Source organism: Grampus griseus (assembly GCF_964374135.1).
Source record: "Grampus griseus genome assembly, chromosome: 9".
Lineage (NCBI taxonomy): Eukaryota > Metazoa > Chordata > Mammalia > Artiodactyla > Delphinidae > Grampus > Grampus griseus.
This window is the reverse complement of record NC_139003.1, coordinates 35,978,423-35,992,976: the sequence shown is the minus strand read 5'-3', so window position 1 is coordinate 35,992,976 and position 14,554 is coordinate 35,978,423. Positions and strand designations below refer to the sequence as shown.

Genomic DNA, 14,554 nt, shown 5'->3' with positions numbered 1-14,554 from the left:
GGTTTTTGTTTTGCTTTGTTTTAATAACAATATAGTTTATGCTACACGTGGAATAAAGAATGGAACAAAGTAAATTTATCTAATGTAAAGTAAATTTATCTACAGAAGTGAAGGGTTTTGGTTCTGTTTGCAACTGTTCTACAGTAATTCCCATTGCAACACAATGCGCTATTACATGCCTTAGCTGAAAAGGATACGTCTCTATAATTTTAAGTACATTTCATTGTATTTGCAATAGAAGTAAATTTTGGAGGCCAAATAAACTTTTCAGCTGATGAGGGTAGGGGTAGGGAGTTTTGTTTTATCTTTAGTAAGGAATAAGAAAAACATTGAAGGAGTAGCATGCTTTCATAATAAAAGATATGTACCCTGTGAGCACCATGGGAGGCCCCCTGGGAGTTGACATCTTAGTGCCTTCCTTTGATTGCACTTTACCCAGGCATTCTCATGCTAACTTGCAGGAAGGTATGAGTATGGAAGAAAGAACATCTCCCTGTCATTTGAAGGAATTGAAGTATCTCCACATGGAAGTGGAGAGTCAGGAGTGGGAGGACTTTAACACTCAGGGTTTGCTGTTACTTTGTGTAACCACTAACAATGAGGGAACTCAGGGTTCCAAAACACAGCACGGGTGATTCATCTAAATGAAATGTGAGCAGAATGGGGGGGCTCCCTCTGAATTGAGGGAGTATGATATATAAAAGATCCCAGGGAATACTGGGAAAGATAGGGGGTAAGGCATGAAGGGAAAATGGAAGAGAGTCCATTTATGGTCATTAATATCAAGTCCATTTTAGAAACATTTACTATTGTAACACTTGTAACTTGTTGCTACTACATATTTAATTCTGTTCTGCCTGTTTTCTACTGTGCTTTCAGCACCAAGCTCAGTGACCAACACATATTTGTTGAATGAATGAATAAATAAGCATTTCAGTTAGTATTCATGGATGTAGAGGCAAATGGATAAGGGGCCATAACCATGTAAAGACAAATCAGTTATTAACCTCTATGAAAAATGCTGGTGTTGAAACCCAACAAGCTAACATTTGAGAAGATAATTCAGTCAATAGGTTGTCCCACAAATAATTTTAAAATCTAATCACTATGGTTAATTTTGTATTATCTAAATGGAGCCTCCACGGGAAACTGAGCCAGTTACTCACCTCCTTCTGCCTCAGTTAATATCTGCATAGGGTTTCACAGTCACAGACTTAATGCCTAGCTCCAGCCAGGCATCTCACAAATAAATCCACTGTGCACAAAAGGAACCAGATGAGATTATAGACACATCCATGCAAACACATTACCACTATTAAGGAAAACAATCTAAAGCCTGTTCAACTCAGATGTAATTAGTCCTAGAGGGACACATTATTACTGATAAAGGGTTTTTCTCACAGGGAAGTTGGACTCCCCAGTGGGAATGTATTTTTATGGGTTGAAGATTAGTAACATTTTCAAATTGAATTAGTTGCAACAGTTTTTCAATATTGAATATTGGAATGGGTGCCAAAATAGATAATGTGATTTGGTCCTTGAGTCACTGAAGCAGACTTTTATTTTATATGATTGCTACCATTACTTATTGACTTACAAATAGCATTGATTAACTGGGGATGTATCTCACCCACTGCTTGCCCCTTGACCTGAAATGCCAAGTTAGTCAAGAGTAGGCTTAAATGAGAGTCACCACAGTTCCGTATTATTCACTGATCACTGGGGTTGATCACTTACCAAAGCTGTTGGAATATGTTGTTCCAAATAGCTAGGTAGAATCAGGCAATCTCACTTGGTTGTTGCTCTTGACTTCCCAGTCTCCTAGTCTTAATCCATGCCAGGTTTTTGTGTATATAATGGAGGCCAGTGTTAATAAAACCTGGTCTCTCTGGCCTCAAGATCATTGTTGAATTTTCTACTGATTGCTGGTGATATTTGAACCTCTAAGCGAAGCTCTTTATAAATATAGTCATGGTAATTATGTCTCTACTGTAAACTTTTTGAGTTGGAAACATAATGTTATCCCAATACCTTTTGATAGCATTTCCTTAATTGTATTTTAGATAATGATTTTAGTACCAAAAGGGGTCTTTATTGCTAGATTCAGTTCACTGTTGTACATTAAATTTTGTCTCAGATCCAATCAACTTTGATATAAAGTAAAAATGAGTTCAAATAGAGTGCTCACTAAATCATGGCTTGAGCTGTCCTTATATGAGCAAAACTGAATTGTTGCATATATCATTGAAATATTTCAATGATTTATTTTTCCTTACTTATATTTATATTGATGTTTTCTTTACAGAAACACTGTAGCAATAAAGAATTCTGTTCCATTAGATTCCTAATCTTAATTTTCAAGTACCAAATAAAAATAAAACCCCCAAACAAACAAAAACAATGAACAACAAACAAAAACAATAACAACTTTTCTGGTTTTGTCATAATGTAATTGTAAACCATTCTTCTTACAAGTTATGTATTTAGAATCCAAAATTTCTACCATGGCCCAAAATAAAATGTGATGTTTATATTAAAATTCTGAACCAACCAACTAAGCAGGTTTACATCTTTAAATATTACTGGCTTTGTAAGAATAAATAGGATAAATACGACAAAAGCTACCAAATAATGCTTTTGCAGATAATATTATTTGTCAGTTTATCAGCTTTAGGTTCCCCATCATTCATGCATTTTCAGTTCCAGAATATAGTAGCTACAAAAATAAAGAAACAAAACCATAATAAAGCTAGTCTTCCTATTTTGTGCTTGCCTCCCAATTAAAAAAAAAAATTAACTGCCAAAAATGTAAAATTTATTCCAAGAAAAGTAACAGGCTACACAAGTAAATTTTGGCAAATGCAACTTTATATTGAAATTCACACATCTGTATCTTGAAGAATGAGACTCACAGACTCTAATGTATTTCTGAAATACTAGAAATCATATTATAAGCTTTCACAAGTTAAAACTGAAATAATTTAAACGACCAATACACTGAATGTGCAGAAAGTATAAACAAGACTGTGCCTTCGGTAGAATAAAGGCTTTACAAATTGTGCAGGATGTCATACTAAGGCTGTGGTCTCCCCTTGACAGCTGACTTAAAATATAAACACACATCAACTGCCTCCTTCTTAGAACACACTAGAATGGGTAGCACAACTCAGAAGAAAATCTCATTATCCCAGTGATGTGCACCTTAATTTTCAAACCATGTGAGGAAAAAGGAAAGAGTATTAAATGATCGTCCATGCACTTCCAGTTGCATGACCATGACCAGTTACTGATTCAATTTCCCATGACTCCAGTTTGCTCCAATGCTAAATAAGATGAAAGATACTAGATAATCCTTTAAGGCAACATGTGTTTATTCTGCATTATTAGAACTGCTCAGTTGTGACCGGTTGGTACCATTAATGTTGCCTCCCAGACCAGTATCTAGTATTTGTAAAATATAGATGAATTGGAAAAACTTTATACCAAATCAACAAAAACCACATAATACAGTTCGATGCTAGCAATTTCACTAGTAGGTAAGGAAAGTGGTATTTAGAAACAGTAATGTATTAATACAAAAAAAGTAAACTCTAATTGGAACCAATATACTGCTTTGGAATGCTCCCCAAAACTTACAAGGCGATTTTTTAAAAGTGTGGTAATCCAATAATTCATGGCATGTCTTTAGTGAATTACAGTACTTTAAGTCCCCAAATATTTTAGTCCTTGCAAAACAATAATAGTATGAAATGTTTTAAAGTCTTCAAACTTCTAAAATTAGTTTTTATCAACACATTTACCTCATGTCAACTTAATTTATTAAGATGTCCAATGCTAATTGGTTTTTTTTTGATGTTTTTTCGTAAGTAGTGATATACACAGCGTTTAGCACTGATACTTAGCACCTGCTACTTTCATTATCTAGTTTTCAACCACATAAAGAAACTTAGGGCAGTGGTTCAGTCCTTTCTTAATTACAAACCTTCGCCGGCAGTCAGCAGGATCACTCTGAGATTTAAAATAGGATTATAGGTGAACTATTGCAAAGACTGCAGAATGTTGCCCAAATCCTTATAACTGCTGATCCCATTCTTGATTTTCTTCTCAAGAAATGGCTACAGGCCACAATTGCTTAGCAGAGAAGGTTAGTGTTTCACAAGGCTAAAGATGTACAGATGCTCCTTCATATAACACAGTAAGGTTCCCTTGGTAACCTGGATTTTCTGCAGTAAAGAAGGGTTGTGCTGAAACAGCGCCTCAGCTCCCTGTTGGAGAAAATGCAGACAAAAGGATTGATTCCTGCTTGGGCAAAACTCATCCAGACAGCAGCTGTTAGAAATCCCCCTGGTACTACAGGCCCTCTTGCAAAAACTCTCCAGTAACAGGCCACCAGGTAGGGGCCCCACAAGGTTAAGAAGAGAAAAGTCATTATATAGAACATTCTGCTGATTCTTTTCTCCATTTTGAACTCATCTAAGACCAATAGCCTTCTTCTGCTCGTGGTGTTTGCATTCTGCCTGATGCCCAGCAAGGTGGGTGGTGTGGGACCCCTTCCAAATCCTGCTAGCCAATTGGCAGCTGCCTGGCCACTGGCTCCAGGGCCATGAAAAGTCCAGTTCTGGCTGACTGCTGCTACAAACTGGACTGGCTTCATTTTCCTTCGGTCGTGGACAAAAAATATCAGCTTGAGGTAGACAAGCTGTGTAGCTAGGAGGATGAGGGCAAGGAGCAGCATAAATCCTAAGGAATCATTAGCCCTGAAGGAGCGGTGTTGGAAGGTACATTGATCTTCTTCCCTAATGAATGAGTAAGTGCCCACATCCAGAACTGGGGGGAATGCCATGGCCACAGACAGAGTCCACACCATGCAGATCACAGCCAGACACGTCCAAAAGGTCAGCCTCTTTGTATAGAAGCGGTGATGGGCAATAGCTAAGTATCTGGTGACACTGATACAGAAGAGCATGAAAGCAGTGTGGAAACAGGACAAAACCCCCAGAAAGGCAATCACTTTGCAAGTCAGAGTCCCATAAGTCCAGGTAGAGCCATTTTTGACAGAGTTGAATACAAATGGGAAACAAATTGCAGATCTGAGGATATCTGAACAGCAGAGATCCAACAGGAAGTAGTAAGGTGCTCTATGCAAGGTCTTATCTTTCACTAGCAAAATGGAGATCAGAAGGTTGCCCACCACGCTGACTCCTATTATGAAACCCAAGGAAGTCAGTTTCAGAAAGGCTGTTAGAGGAGAGAGATTTTGCAAAATGTTGTCAGCTGCATGGCTATAGTTCGCCATAGATGGATGGAGGATAAAGATACAGCCTCAGTCAAGTCTCATGATCTAGATATAAGAACAAGGAAAAGATATATCCATGCATTTTACTGAAAATGTAATCCACAAAGAGAACTGATCCGATCTGCAGTCATGCTTCCTCTTTTCTTCCATTTGATTTGCCATCAGAATATCTGGAAAAAAAAAAGAGCTATCAGTTCTAAAGTTAACAAGCAATGATGTCAGGCAGTGCTAACATAAAGCTGTTCATTTATGGGGAAGCAAATAAAGTTTTAATTTTGAATAATATTATTTGCTTTAGTATTTTTGCTTGAGATTTCAGAGAATTGGCTTGTTCAGTTTTCTGAGCTAGATGAATTTTAAAATGTCTCTATTTAAAAGAACATACATTTGATTGGGCACCTTTAGGAGAGAAGGAATAAAATGTTCCCCAATTGTAAAATATGCCAGTCCTGGAGTTAATCACTAGTGTTGCAATGGAATCTACAAGATTGCTAATAGGAGACAGAGAAGAGACAACCCACATTTATCTGAGGTCTGTTAGTATCTGTCAGTGTTTTCCCTGCAGCTTCTCTGCTGATATGGATCCAAAGAACCCTTCCAAAATATATGTCTTTTGACTCAAGTGCCACTATTCATGCTGCATATTATAAGAGGAATATTTGTTGATTCATCTTAAAGCATGATTTCAACATTAGACTTCTAAATTAATAGGAACTTGTGCCAGGATTTGATGTGATTTAATCTTTTGTCTTTCCCTCCCCCCCCCCATTTTTGGCAAATCTTTTCTCTTTTAAACCCACATGATTATTAAAAATGGTTAATGTAAATATTGGTCAGGGAAACACCCAGAGGAATAATGCACTTACATTTGTAGACCGGGGCTGCCTGAATTCAAATGAATTTAACATGAACCTGTATTTCTTGGGCAATTAAGCTTTTCCCATTTACACTGATTATCTTCGTTGCAAATCGCAAGTGGCTTCATTTTAAAACAAAATGCACATTGTCTCCTAGGTGTTGGGGAGCCCCACCAGGGAAATCGGCTTTCTCTGTTATTCCCACCAAGCATGTTTCCTTTGCCACTTCTCACTTGCCCGGAATATGCTGATAGAAGCCCAGGCAACACTGCGTTCGATGATTTTAATTTCCCCACCGGTACATCCCCGGGTAAATACAGATCGCATCATGCAACATTACGAAACCTGAAATCCGCCACCCCTGGATTTATAATGGGGGGGTGGAGGAGGGGGAGGGGGAGAGAGACATGCATTACATACGCGAAGATGGGGAGAGATTGCTTCTGTGCTGCAAGGGAACTGTTCCCGGTGATTCGCAGTCTGATATTCCTCAGTCTTGCAACGCTTTCCAGAAATGGAGCTCTCAGTAAGCCCTACTGAAGATGCATTGTCTGAATGTACTTCCATTATGCAGTTTATTGTCAAAAAAAAAAAAAAACAAAAAAAAACTCAAGGAGGGCTCTTTCCCGGTGAACCTGCAGTTTCATCAACAGTGTGCCCCCTCCCCCCAAACTTAACCGAGAGTATATCCTCCTACCTGTTGGTGTTGGATATCCCGACAGACTATAGCTTCTTCTTTCTATAAACTGCTGATTTTTTTTTTTGCCTTAGTGCCTTGACTGAACATCCAGGCAGGGCTCGGCGGCGCCTGCGCGCTGGAGCCTCCTTGAGCTCCAGCCGCGTCCTCCCCTGTCGCAGCGGCACCGTCTCCCCCAGTAACGCAGGGGCAGCGGCGGCGGCGGCGGCAGCGGTGGCGAGGGCGGCGGCAGGGGGCTACCTCAGCCTCTGTGGAGCCAACAGGAGCCCCGACCCTTTTCCAGAGCGGGCTGGGTTTATTGAATGTCCTGTCCTGTTGAACTGGCAAAATTGGCCTGTGTCCCCTTGCGGCTGCTTCTGAACTTTTCCCTCCCTGCATTGGGAGTGGGGTTTGGAAAGGCTCGTTCAGGACCTCAGGCCCACCCTCTTCCCTTAGGGCAGCGCACCCCGGAGCCCGGGGTGCCCGCCTCCACCTCAGCTTCCGGGAACCCTCGCTTTCCCCATTTTCCTCCATGCTCTTTTAGGGCGGTCCAAAGCATTGGGAGCTTCTTTCAGCTTTCTTCTTTAATGATTTCCCCAGCTGACTGCATTTGCAGGTTAGCTTGGTGTGGGGGAGAGTGGAGGGGAGGGGAGAAAGGAAAAAGAAAGGAAAAGAAAAAAAAAATTTTTTTTTAAAAAGAAAAAAGGCATAGTCAGGAAAAATCTTGTCAATGGGGAAGAAGGGAAGGCAGGTTAGGGCAGCCCTTTGTTAGTCTTCTTCTGTTCTCCAGTGCACGCAGATATGCGTTAAGTAGGAAGAAACTAAGTTCAGAGGAAAGCTGCAAAATGATTTATGTCCATTCTACTTTAACGAATATGACTATAGAACGAGGCTTACACAAATTTTAAATGACTGCTCCTTGCATTCCACCCCACCAAGCAATAGCCTTTCTTTTGCTTCTTGCAAGTAAAGCTGACCAGTAGATTGTAATGTCACAGCAGTTGTATGTATGTGAGTTTCCTTCCCCCCTTTGTTGTTAAGGAAGAAAAATACTAGGAATATAACGATTCATAAAACTTATACCCGTCCAAAAGGTCCGGTGATATCACACGACAGTACATAGCCTGACACCTGGGTGCTTAGGGATGTCTCTGGAATCATGGATTTCCTTATTTTACCATTTCGTAAGAATTTTGTTTGTGGGGGTGGTATAAGATTTTAAACGACAACTCCACCTCCAAAAAACGAGCAGAAATGCTTTCATTAATTCCCAAGGTAAAACGTCTGATTCTCCTCCTGCATGCTTATTGCTTTATAATAATCTGTTAATGAAACAGAAAAAATAAAGATCTTCTCTACAGCAATAATTTGATCTCCAGACAGCAGTAAAATACCTCATTGCTGGGTGGTGAGATTGTGACATTTGGGGGAACTCAAGCCAATCAGCATACAGATAATATGGATTAATTTACATATTGTATTTCTATTGGACATACCGAGGAAAAGCTTTCTCTGTTTAAAGCTTAAAAAGATTAAAAATGAATACTTCACTGTCATAATGTCACAGTCATGTTACAGTCATTACAAAATGCCCTATGTTGGTAATACTGAAATGAAGTTACATTTTCCTGATTTGTTTTGGGATGTCCTAAACCCAGTTAAGAAAAATAGATAATGATTAAAAAAAAAAAAGAAGTATCTCTTCACATTGGCGTTCCCTTAACCTAGAAAAATCAATTCTACAGCAGTACTGGAAATAACTTGAGGGCATTTCGATTCTAGTGAAACATTCCACTTTTTTGCAAAACAAATAAATTCAGAAGTGTTCAAAACTATACGTGGGTTTGCAACTTGTAAGTGAAATGTCAAATTCATTTCTGTGAAACTACAAATCAATTCAGTCTGTTCCTTTTTACTTCCCAATTAGTGTCCCAATGTACTTTGCAAAGAGTTATTATCTCCTGAATTTAGGGAGAAAAATCTAGAAAATGTAAACTTAAAAAAAAATTTTAACTAGAAAAATTTCTAGTTAAAAAATCTATAGAATAAGTGACTTAAGTTTGCTGAAAATTCATGATTGGCCCAATCTTAGGTGGTATGGATTAGGGAAGAGCTATTTAAAAGTAAATTAAAAGGATGACTGCACAGCCTGCCCTTGAGGCAATAATTTACTCTGCCAAAAGGTATAGGGCCAAGATCCAAGATTGATTCCTTAAAAATGAGGGAGGGGTTATGTGTATGCAATATTCTTTCATATCCACAACTCACGGTATATTAGAGCTATTATTTTCCTTTGCAATTGAGTGCAGTTACATCTATTAGTTCTTCGGTTTTTACAGCTGTTAGATGAGAATGTCATTTTCTTGCCTCACAAGGGGGTTTAAGAAATTAGTGAGATATTTTCCATTTAGTTCATTAACTCTACTGGAGAAAACATGGAAGCCTGCATCTTTCATCAACAGAGATTTTTAAAAATATATTTAATACGTTAATGGACAAAAGCTTCATATCATCTACAGATTCTCAAATATAAAATTATCACTTCAGTTGTTCAGATCATAACCTTATTTGATCATAGCTAATTTCTTTTTGATTCCTTATATCACCAAACCTAGAAAAATTGATTTTCAGGTTGAGAGTAAAGAGACAAAGCAAACAACAAAATACTATATACCCTGGGTTTGAAGGATTCTAAAAGTTTGAAGAAGTGTAACGGTTTTCAAACTCTCGTCATATTACATTTACTGTATTGATCAGTGGATTAGGAAGACTGATGTAATCTGCTTAATTTGGTTCTTGTAATATATACAGTTTTTATTTCAAGCAGCAATTATCTTCTTTTCAAAATTAATTGGACATGTCCGATTTTTGCCAAATTCACAGTCTCATGATGGACAAATGCAGTATTTTTGTTCTATGCATTATGTGAAAATGTGTCAGGAAGTAAACAATCCTTCACAAATGCAGAGAATGATAGGCTAGGATAAGCGTTCTAAAGATTTTGTGACCATTCATTTAAAGTACTATCTCTCCCACTTAACGCCTGTCATTAAACCTTTAAAAATATGTATCTTTGATAGTCCCAACTCTTAGTAAAGTCTAAAGTTATATATGAAAAAGAAGCTTCCATAAAATTTCTGGATCTTGGTAAGAATGGCTCTCACCAGGGAATTTTGCGCAGAAACATTTTCTAATAGATTATTAAAAAAAAAATCACTAACCTAGAATAAGTGACCAACAGAAAGGGAGAGTGTGCATTTATATTTTGAAAATGGTTTTCACCTGCTAGTCTGTGGCAAAAAATGACCTTTTTCACAGGGACATCTAAGTAACTGAAAGTTTCTAGGGGGCTTTGTACTCATGCTTGAGGAACAGAATGGTGAAAGAATATACTATACCTAAAAAACTGCCACTGGATTTAAAAAATCATGCCTCTGGAGTTTGGAATAACCATAAGTGTGAACACCTCAAACAGTGAGATTTCTTCAGAATTTTAATGAGTTTTTAAAAGATTAAGAATATGGCATGTTTCTTTCCAAAATACTAAAAGTTCATTTGTCAGATTTTTCTCTTTACTCTGTCACAAAACAGGTTCCGATGTGTAAATATAATACATTTAAAAATTTAAAGCTAGCATCTCTAAGACCTTCCTTCTCATTTTAAGATCCAGGCTTTTAAAACTTAGCAATTTACCTTTTCTGATCTTTATTGTTCACAATTTGCTTCTCTCTGAAAACTTTAAAACTTGTTCCTTTATTTAATTAATTTAACAAACATTTGTTGAGGTTACTCTCTAGGAATCACTGTGCTAGATCTTGCAAGAAATGAAAAATCAAGACATAGGATCAGTGTACAGGCAGTTGCATCAATGTAGGAAAAGCCTGAACTGGTAGAAGTTGAGGGGGTGGAATGAACAGAAACAAAGCGATAGATCTGATTGGTAAGAGAAGGTAGAAGCTGTGTTTTTTTGTTTGTTTTTTAATCAAGTGATTAGATAAGGGAAGCAAAGGAGATTGAGGAGTAAGAATTGACTCTAAGGTTTGGAGCTTGGATAACTAACTGGGAGATAGGAGATGCCATTAACTAGAGGTAGCAAAAGTTAAAAAAGGGGGAGCTGGTTTGTAAGGAAGATAATGAGTTAATTTTAGACAGATTGAATATGAAATGCTGGTGGAACATTTAAATGCTGATGTTTTATATGCAGTTGGAAGTGAAGACCCCAAATTCAGGAAGTACTTATAGGTAGGTGATGGTGGAAATAGGTTAACTGTTGGATGACATTGCCAAGGGAGAGACTGTTGAGAGGTAAGGTTGAGGTTAAATAAATAAACAGGCCCATCCTTCTCTTTCTGAACAAACTGCAAAGCTAAGATAATGTCTATATTTACGAAACAAGATGGAACATGTAAGAACCACAGCTAGAACAAAGGAAGAAACATCAGTGTCATAGACCTTGAGGGAGGAGAGAATTTCAAGGGAGGAGTGGTCGTCAGTATAAATTGTATCTAGGAGGTTTAAAAGGATGAAGGATTAGAAGATATGATTGAATCTGGTGGTGCGGAAATCATTAGCAGCCTTGGAGAGAGCAGTTTCAGAAGAGCAAGTCACACTGAAAGGGATTAACAAGTGAGGGGCATAGGCTTAAAGGCTTATAAGGTCAGGTTCAGAAACTATTTTGCTATTAATGACAGCACTGTTAGTGATGAAGGTTTTAATGAATTCTCTTGATGTTTTGTGAACAGTGTTAGTTATTTAAATAAATATAGCATGCCTTCTTCTTCTGGAAGTCTTTAAAACTCTTCTTCTATTACGCACTGTTTAAATGTGATGCTGTGAATGAGAGCAAATGCAAGTTTCCCTACCATGCCTGGTAAAACTTTAGAGATTTGATCAAAAGCCCTTGGTCTATTAAAATATTCTAAGTTGTCTCATTCTTTTTTGTCTTTTTTTTAAAGATAAAGTTAGTCTCAACCATGAAAAAGAGAAAAGTGACCTATGTGGTATAGTTTGAGTGAGTGTGGTCTGTGGGTGTAGGGGTGTGTGTGTGTGTGTGTGTTGGAGCAAGGTAGGGAGGAAAAGCAAGTGTTGGTAAAATAATTAAGAATTGGGAAATTTAATTTAATATTCAGGTTAATGGAGAGTCATACATATCTTATATGGATTATAAATTTTCACAGAATAAAAATGCAATATAATTTTAAAAACTCAAGAAGTCTAAGACATTTTTTTCTTTGATTATTCAGGGTTACCTCAGTAATACAGTGAGTTAAGGCCATTATTATAAGCACCAGTTATATGATAATATGAGTGGATTATGGTTATTTAAGCTTTTGTGGTGTTTAGCTTTTTGATAAATGGGCATTATTAAAACATGGCTGAAAGTAAAGAACCTTAGACTCTAATTTAAGAGCTTCCCGTAGTAACTGTCCAGTCCTGCATTCTGATTTTCTGGTTAGCCCTTTCACTTTCATTTCTCCTAATTTTTAAAACTTTATAATTTTCTCTTTACAGAGTAATAATTCTATAAAACAAGGACAAACACAAAATTCCCATACTTCATAAACATGGTTACTACTTTAACGTGGTTAACATTTGGTAAAAATAAAAGTGTGATATCTGCCTAATTTTACATCGGAAAGGACATAAGTCCTGGCACAACATTATTTCATTCCTTCTATAAATGTCAATCTCCATCAGAATAGGAACCCTGTGAGAGTTCAGACAGTATCTTATTTTGCCCTTTTCTTCCCTGGTGCCCAGATCCAGCACATAGAGGGTACTCCACCCTTTTTGTTGAATGGGTGATTATGAACCTACTACATAAAGGGTGCTGTGCTAGGCACTGTGAGGAGGACACGAAAGAAAAAGAAGAAAAAAAACAGTGACACAGGCTCCAGCTGAACTCTATGTTTTCTTAATTTAATAAGGCTGGGATAATTATTTGTATTATGGGCAGAAAGTTTTCTTGGCCAAGGATTTACTCTGGATTTGGGCAAGTTTTGTTTGCTTCTTAGCCTTATTACATTAGCATTTACATGATTCCTTATTTGCCTTACTACTTAATAATTTCAAACCATTTTTTAATAACAGTGTCTGTCATGCAGATTATGAGCCAAGAGCAGAAATTTATGCCTTGAGCTCCTAACCTGGTGCTCACATACATGACAGAATATCTCAGCTTTTATCTGGCCTTGGACTTACGATCATTACTTTTTTTGCGGTACGTGGGCCTCTCACTGTTGTGGCCTCTCCCGTTGCGGACCACAGGCTCCGGACGCGCAGGCTCAACGGCCATGGGTCACGGGCCCAGCCGCTTCATGGCACATGGGATCTTCCCGGACCGGTGCACGAACCCATGTCCCCTGCATCCGCAGGCGGACTCTCAACCACTGTGCCACCAGGGAAGCCCTGATCATTACTTTTTTAACAGCCAAAAGGGTGGTGTGTCCTGAAAACAAATTTAAATCTGATTTACCAATACAGAAGTGAAAACTTGATAATATAAAAAGAAAATTTTAAATGATGAATACTCTTTAATTTTGCAAATGGATTTTCATAATTATAGAACAGACAGGAAAAGGGTTGAAACAGAATCTGGCCATTTAGCTACTTGGAAAAAGACTTCACAAAGGTGATATTACTCTTAGGTGAAAATCAGGATTATCTTTTCTTACACTTTGTCTTCTTTTTAGAAGATATTCCTTTCCCTCCTTTACCAGGCATAAATTAGAGCTGAATATAAGAGGTTTTTCTATAAAATAGTGCTGATTCATCTCATTAATTGAATACAATAAAAAAAGCTAAATCATTCTTTAAGTCCTCTTAGATTGAACAAAGACCAGAGCTGATGATAGAGTTTGTAATCCTGGAACAAGGAGGGCATAGAAAAATGCTTCCAACAACTTGAAATAGGATGATAGCTCACTTTCAGAAGGTGGTAATGACTGAGAGTGGGTGTATACAATTTCACCATATAGAATTTGTTTGAGATTATCTGTCTCCTTTATCTGATCTAGAATCATGGCATGGTATTGACAGTTGGTATGTGATTTATAGCAGTTTTTTTCTGGCACAGCTATCGTTAATGGGTCATTAATCATTTCCATGGGGTATGAGGAATACTGTTGCTTGCATGTATTATGAAAAATGTGAGTCTTGTTTATAGAGATTCAAAATACCAAATGCCTTATACCTCTAAACTCTATAGTCTGTACTGCTGTTACCCACCATCTCCTTGAATGTCACTGTGCTGTAGAGAGGTGGGCAGGCTTAACAAGGTGGAAATGGAAATGGTTCCATGCCAAGAGTTCCAATATTTGAAATATTTTTTGACTGTGGATTTCATATCACTTGATCCCAATTAAAACTGTAGAGTAGAGCTACGATTGTAGTTGTTAGTTGTTTGGGCAAGCAGTTGTCTGAGAGATACAGACCTGTGTTAGGTCCAGGTAAATAATCTGTTCTCCTGTGAGAATTCTTAGTGTGGAAATTTCTGACAGTTTTAGTTGGTGTAGTGTCTCCTTCAGTCACTATGGGGTTGTGGTGTAGCTCCAGGACTGCTGTCCTTTTATTCTATTTGTATTAAATTCTTTAACAATCAGGAGTCTTTTTAAGCTTCCAGGTCTTTACTATCAGGTTTCTTCCAGTGGAACCATGGATCTCTTGAGTTTCTTTCATAGCAAATCGGTCAGTTAATTAAAAACGACAAATCCATCATTTAAAATT

At 37.7% G+C, this 14,554-nt stretch overlaps 1 protein-coding gene across 1 annotated transcript; it reads right to left on the bottom strand.

Annotated features, from left to right (window-relative positions):
- Positions 1-4,183: 4,183 nt before the first annotated feature.
- GPR85 (G protein-coupled receptor 85) lies at positions 4,184-5,296 on the bottom strand (the record flags this gene model as incomplete). The annotated part of the gene is made up of 1 exon (XM_082662320.1): positions 4,184-5,296. One exon carries the CDS (start codon positions 5,294-5,296, stop codon positions 4,184-4,186), a length of 1,113 nt encoding a protein of 370 aa, XP_082518446.1.
- Positions 5,297-14,554: the final 9,258 nt, after the last annotated feature.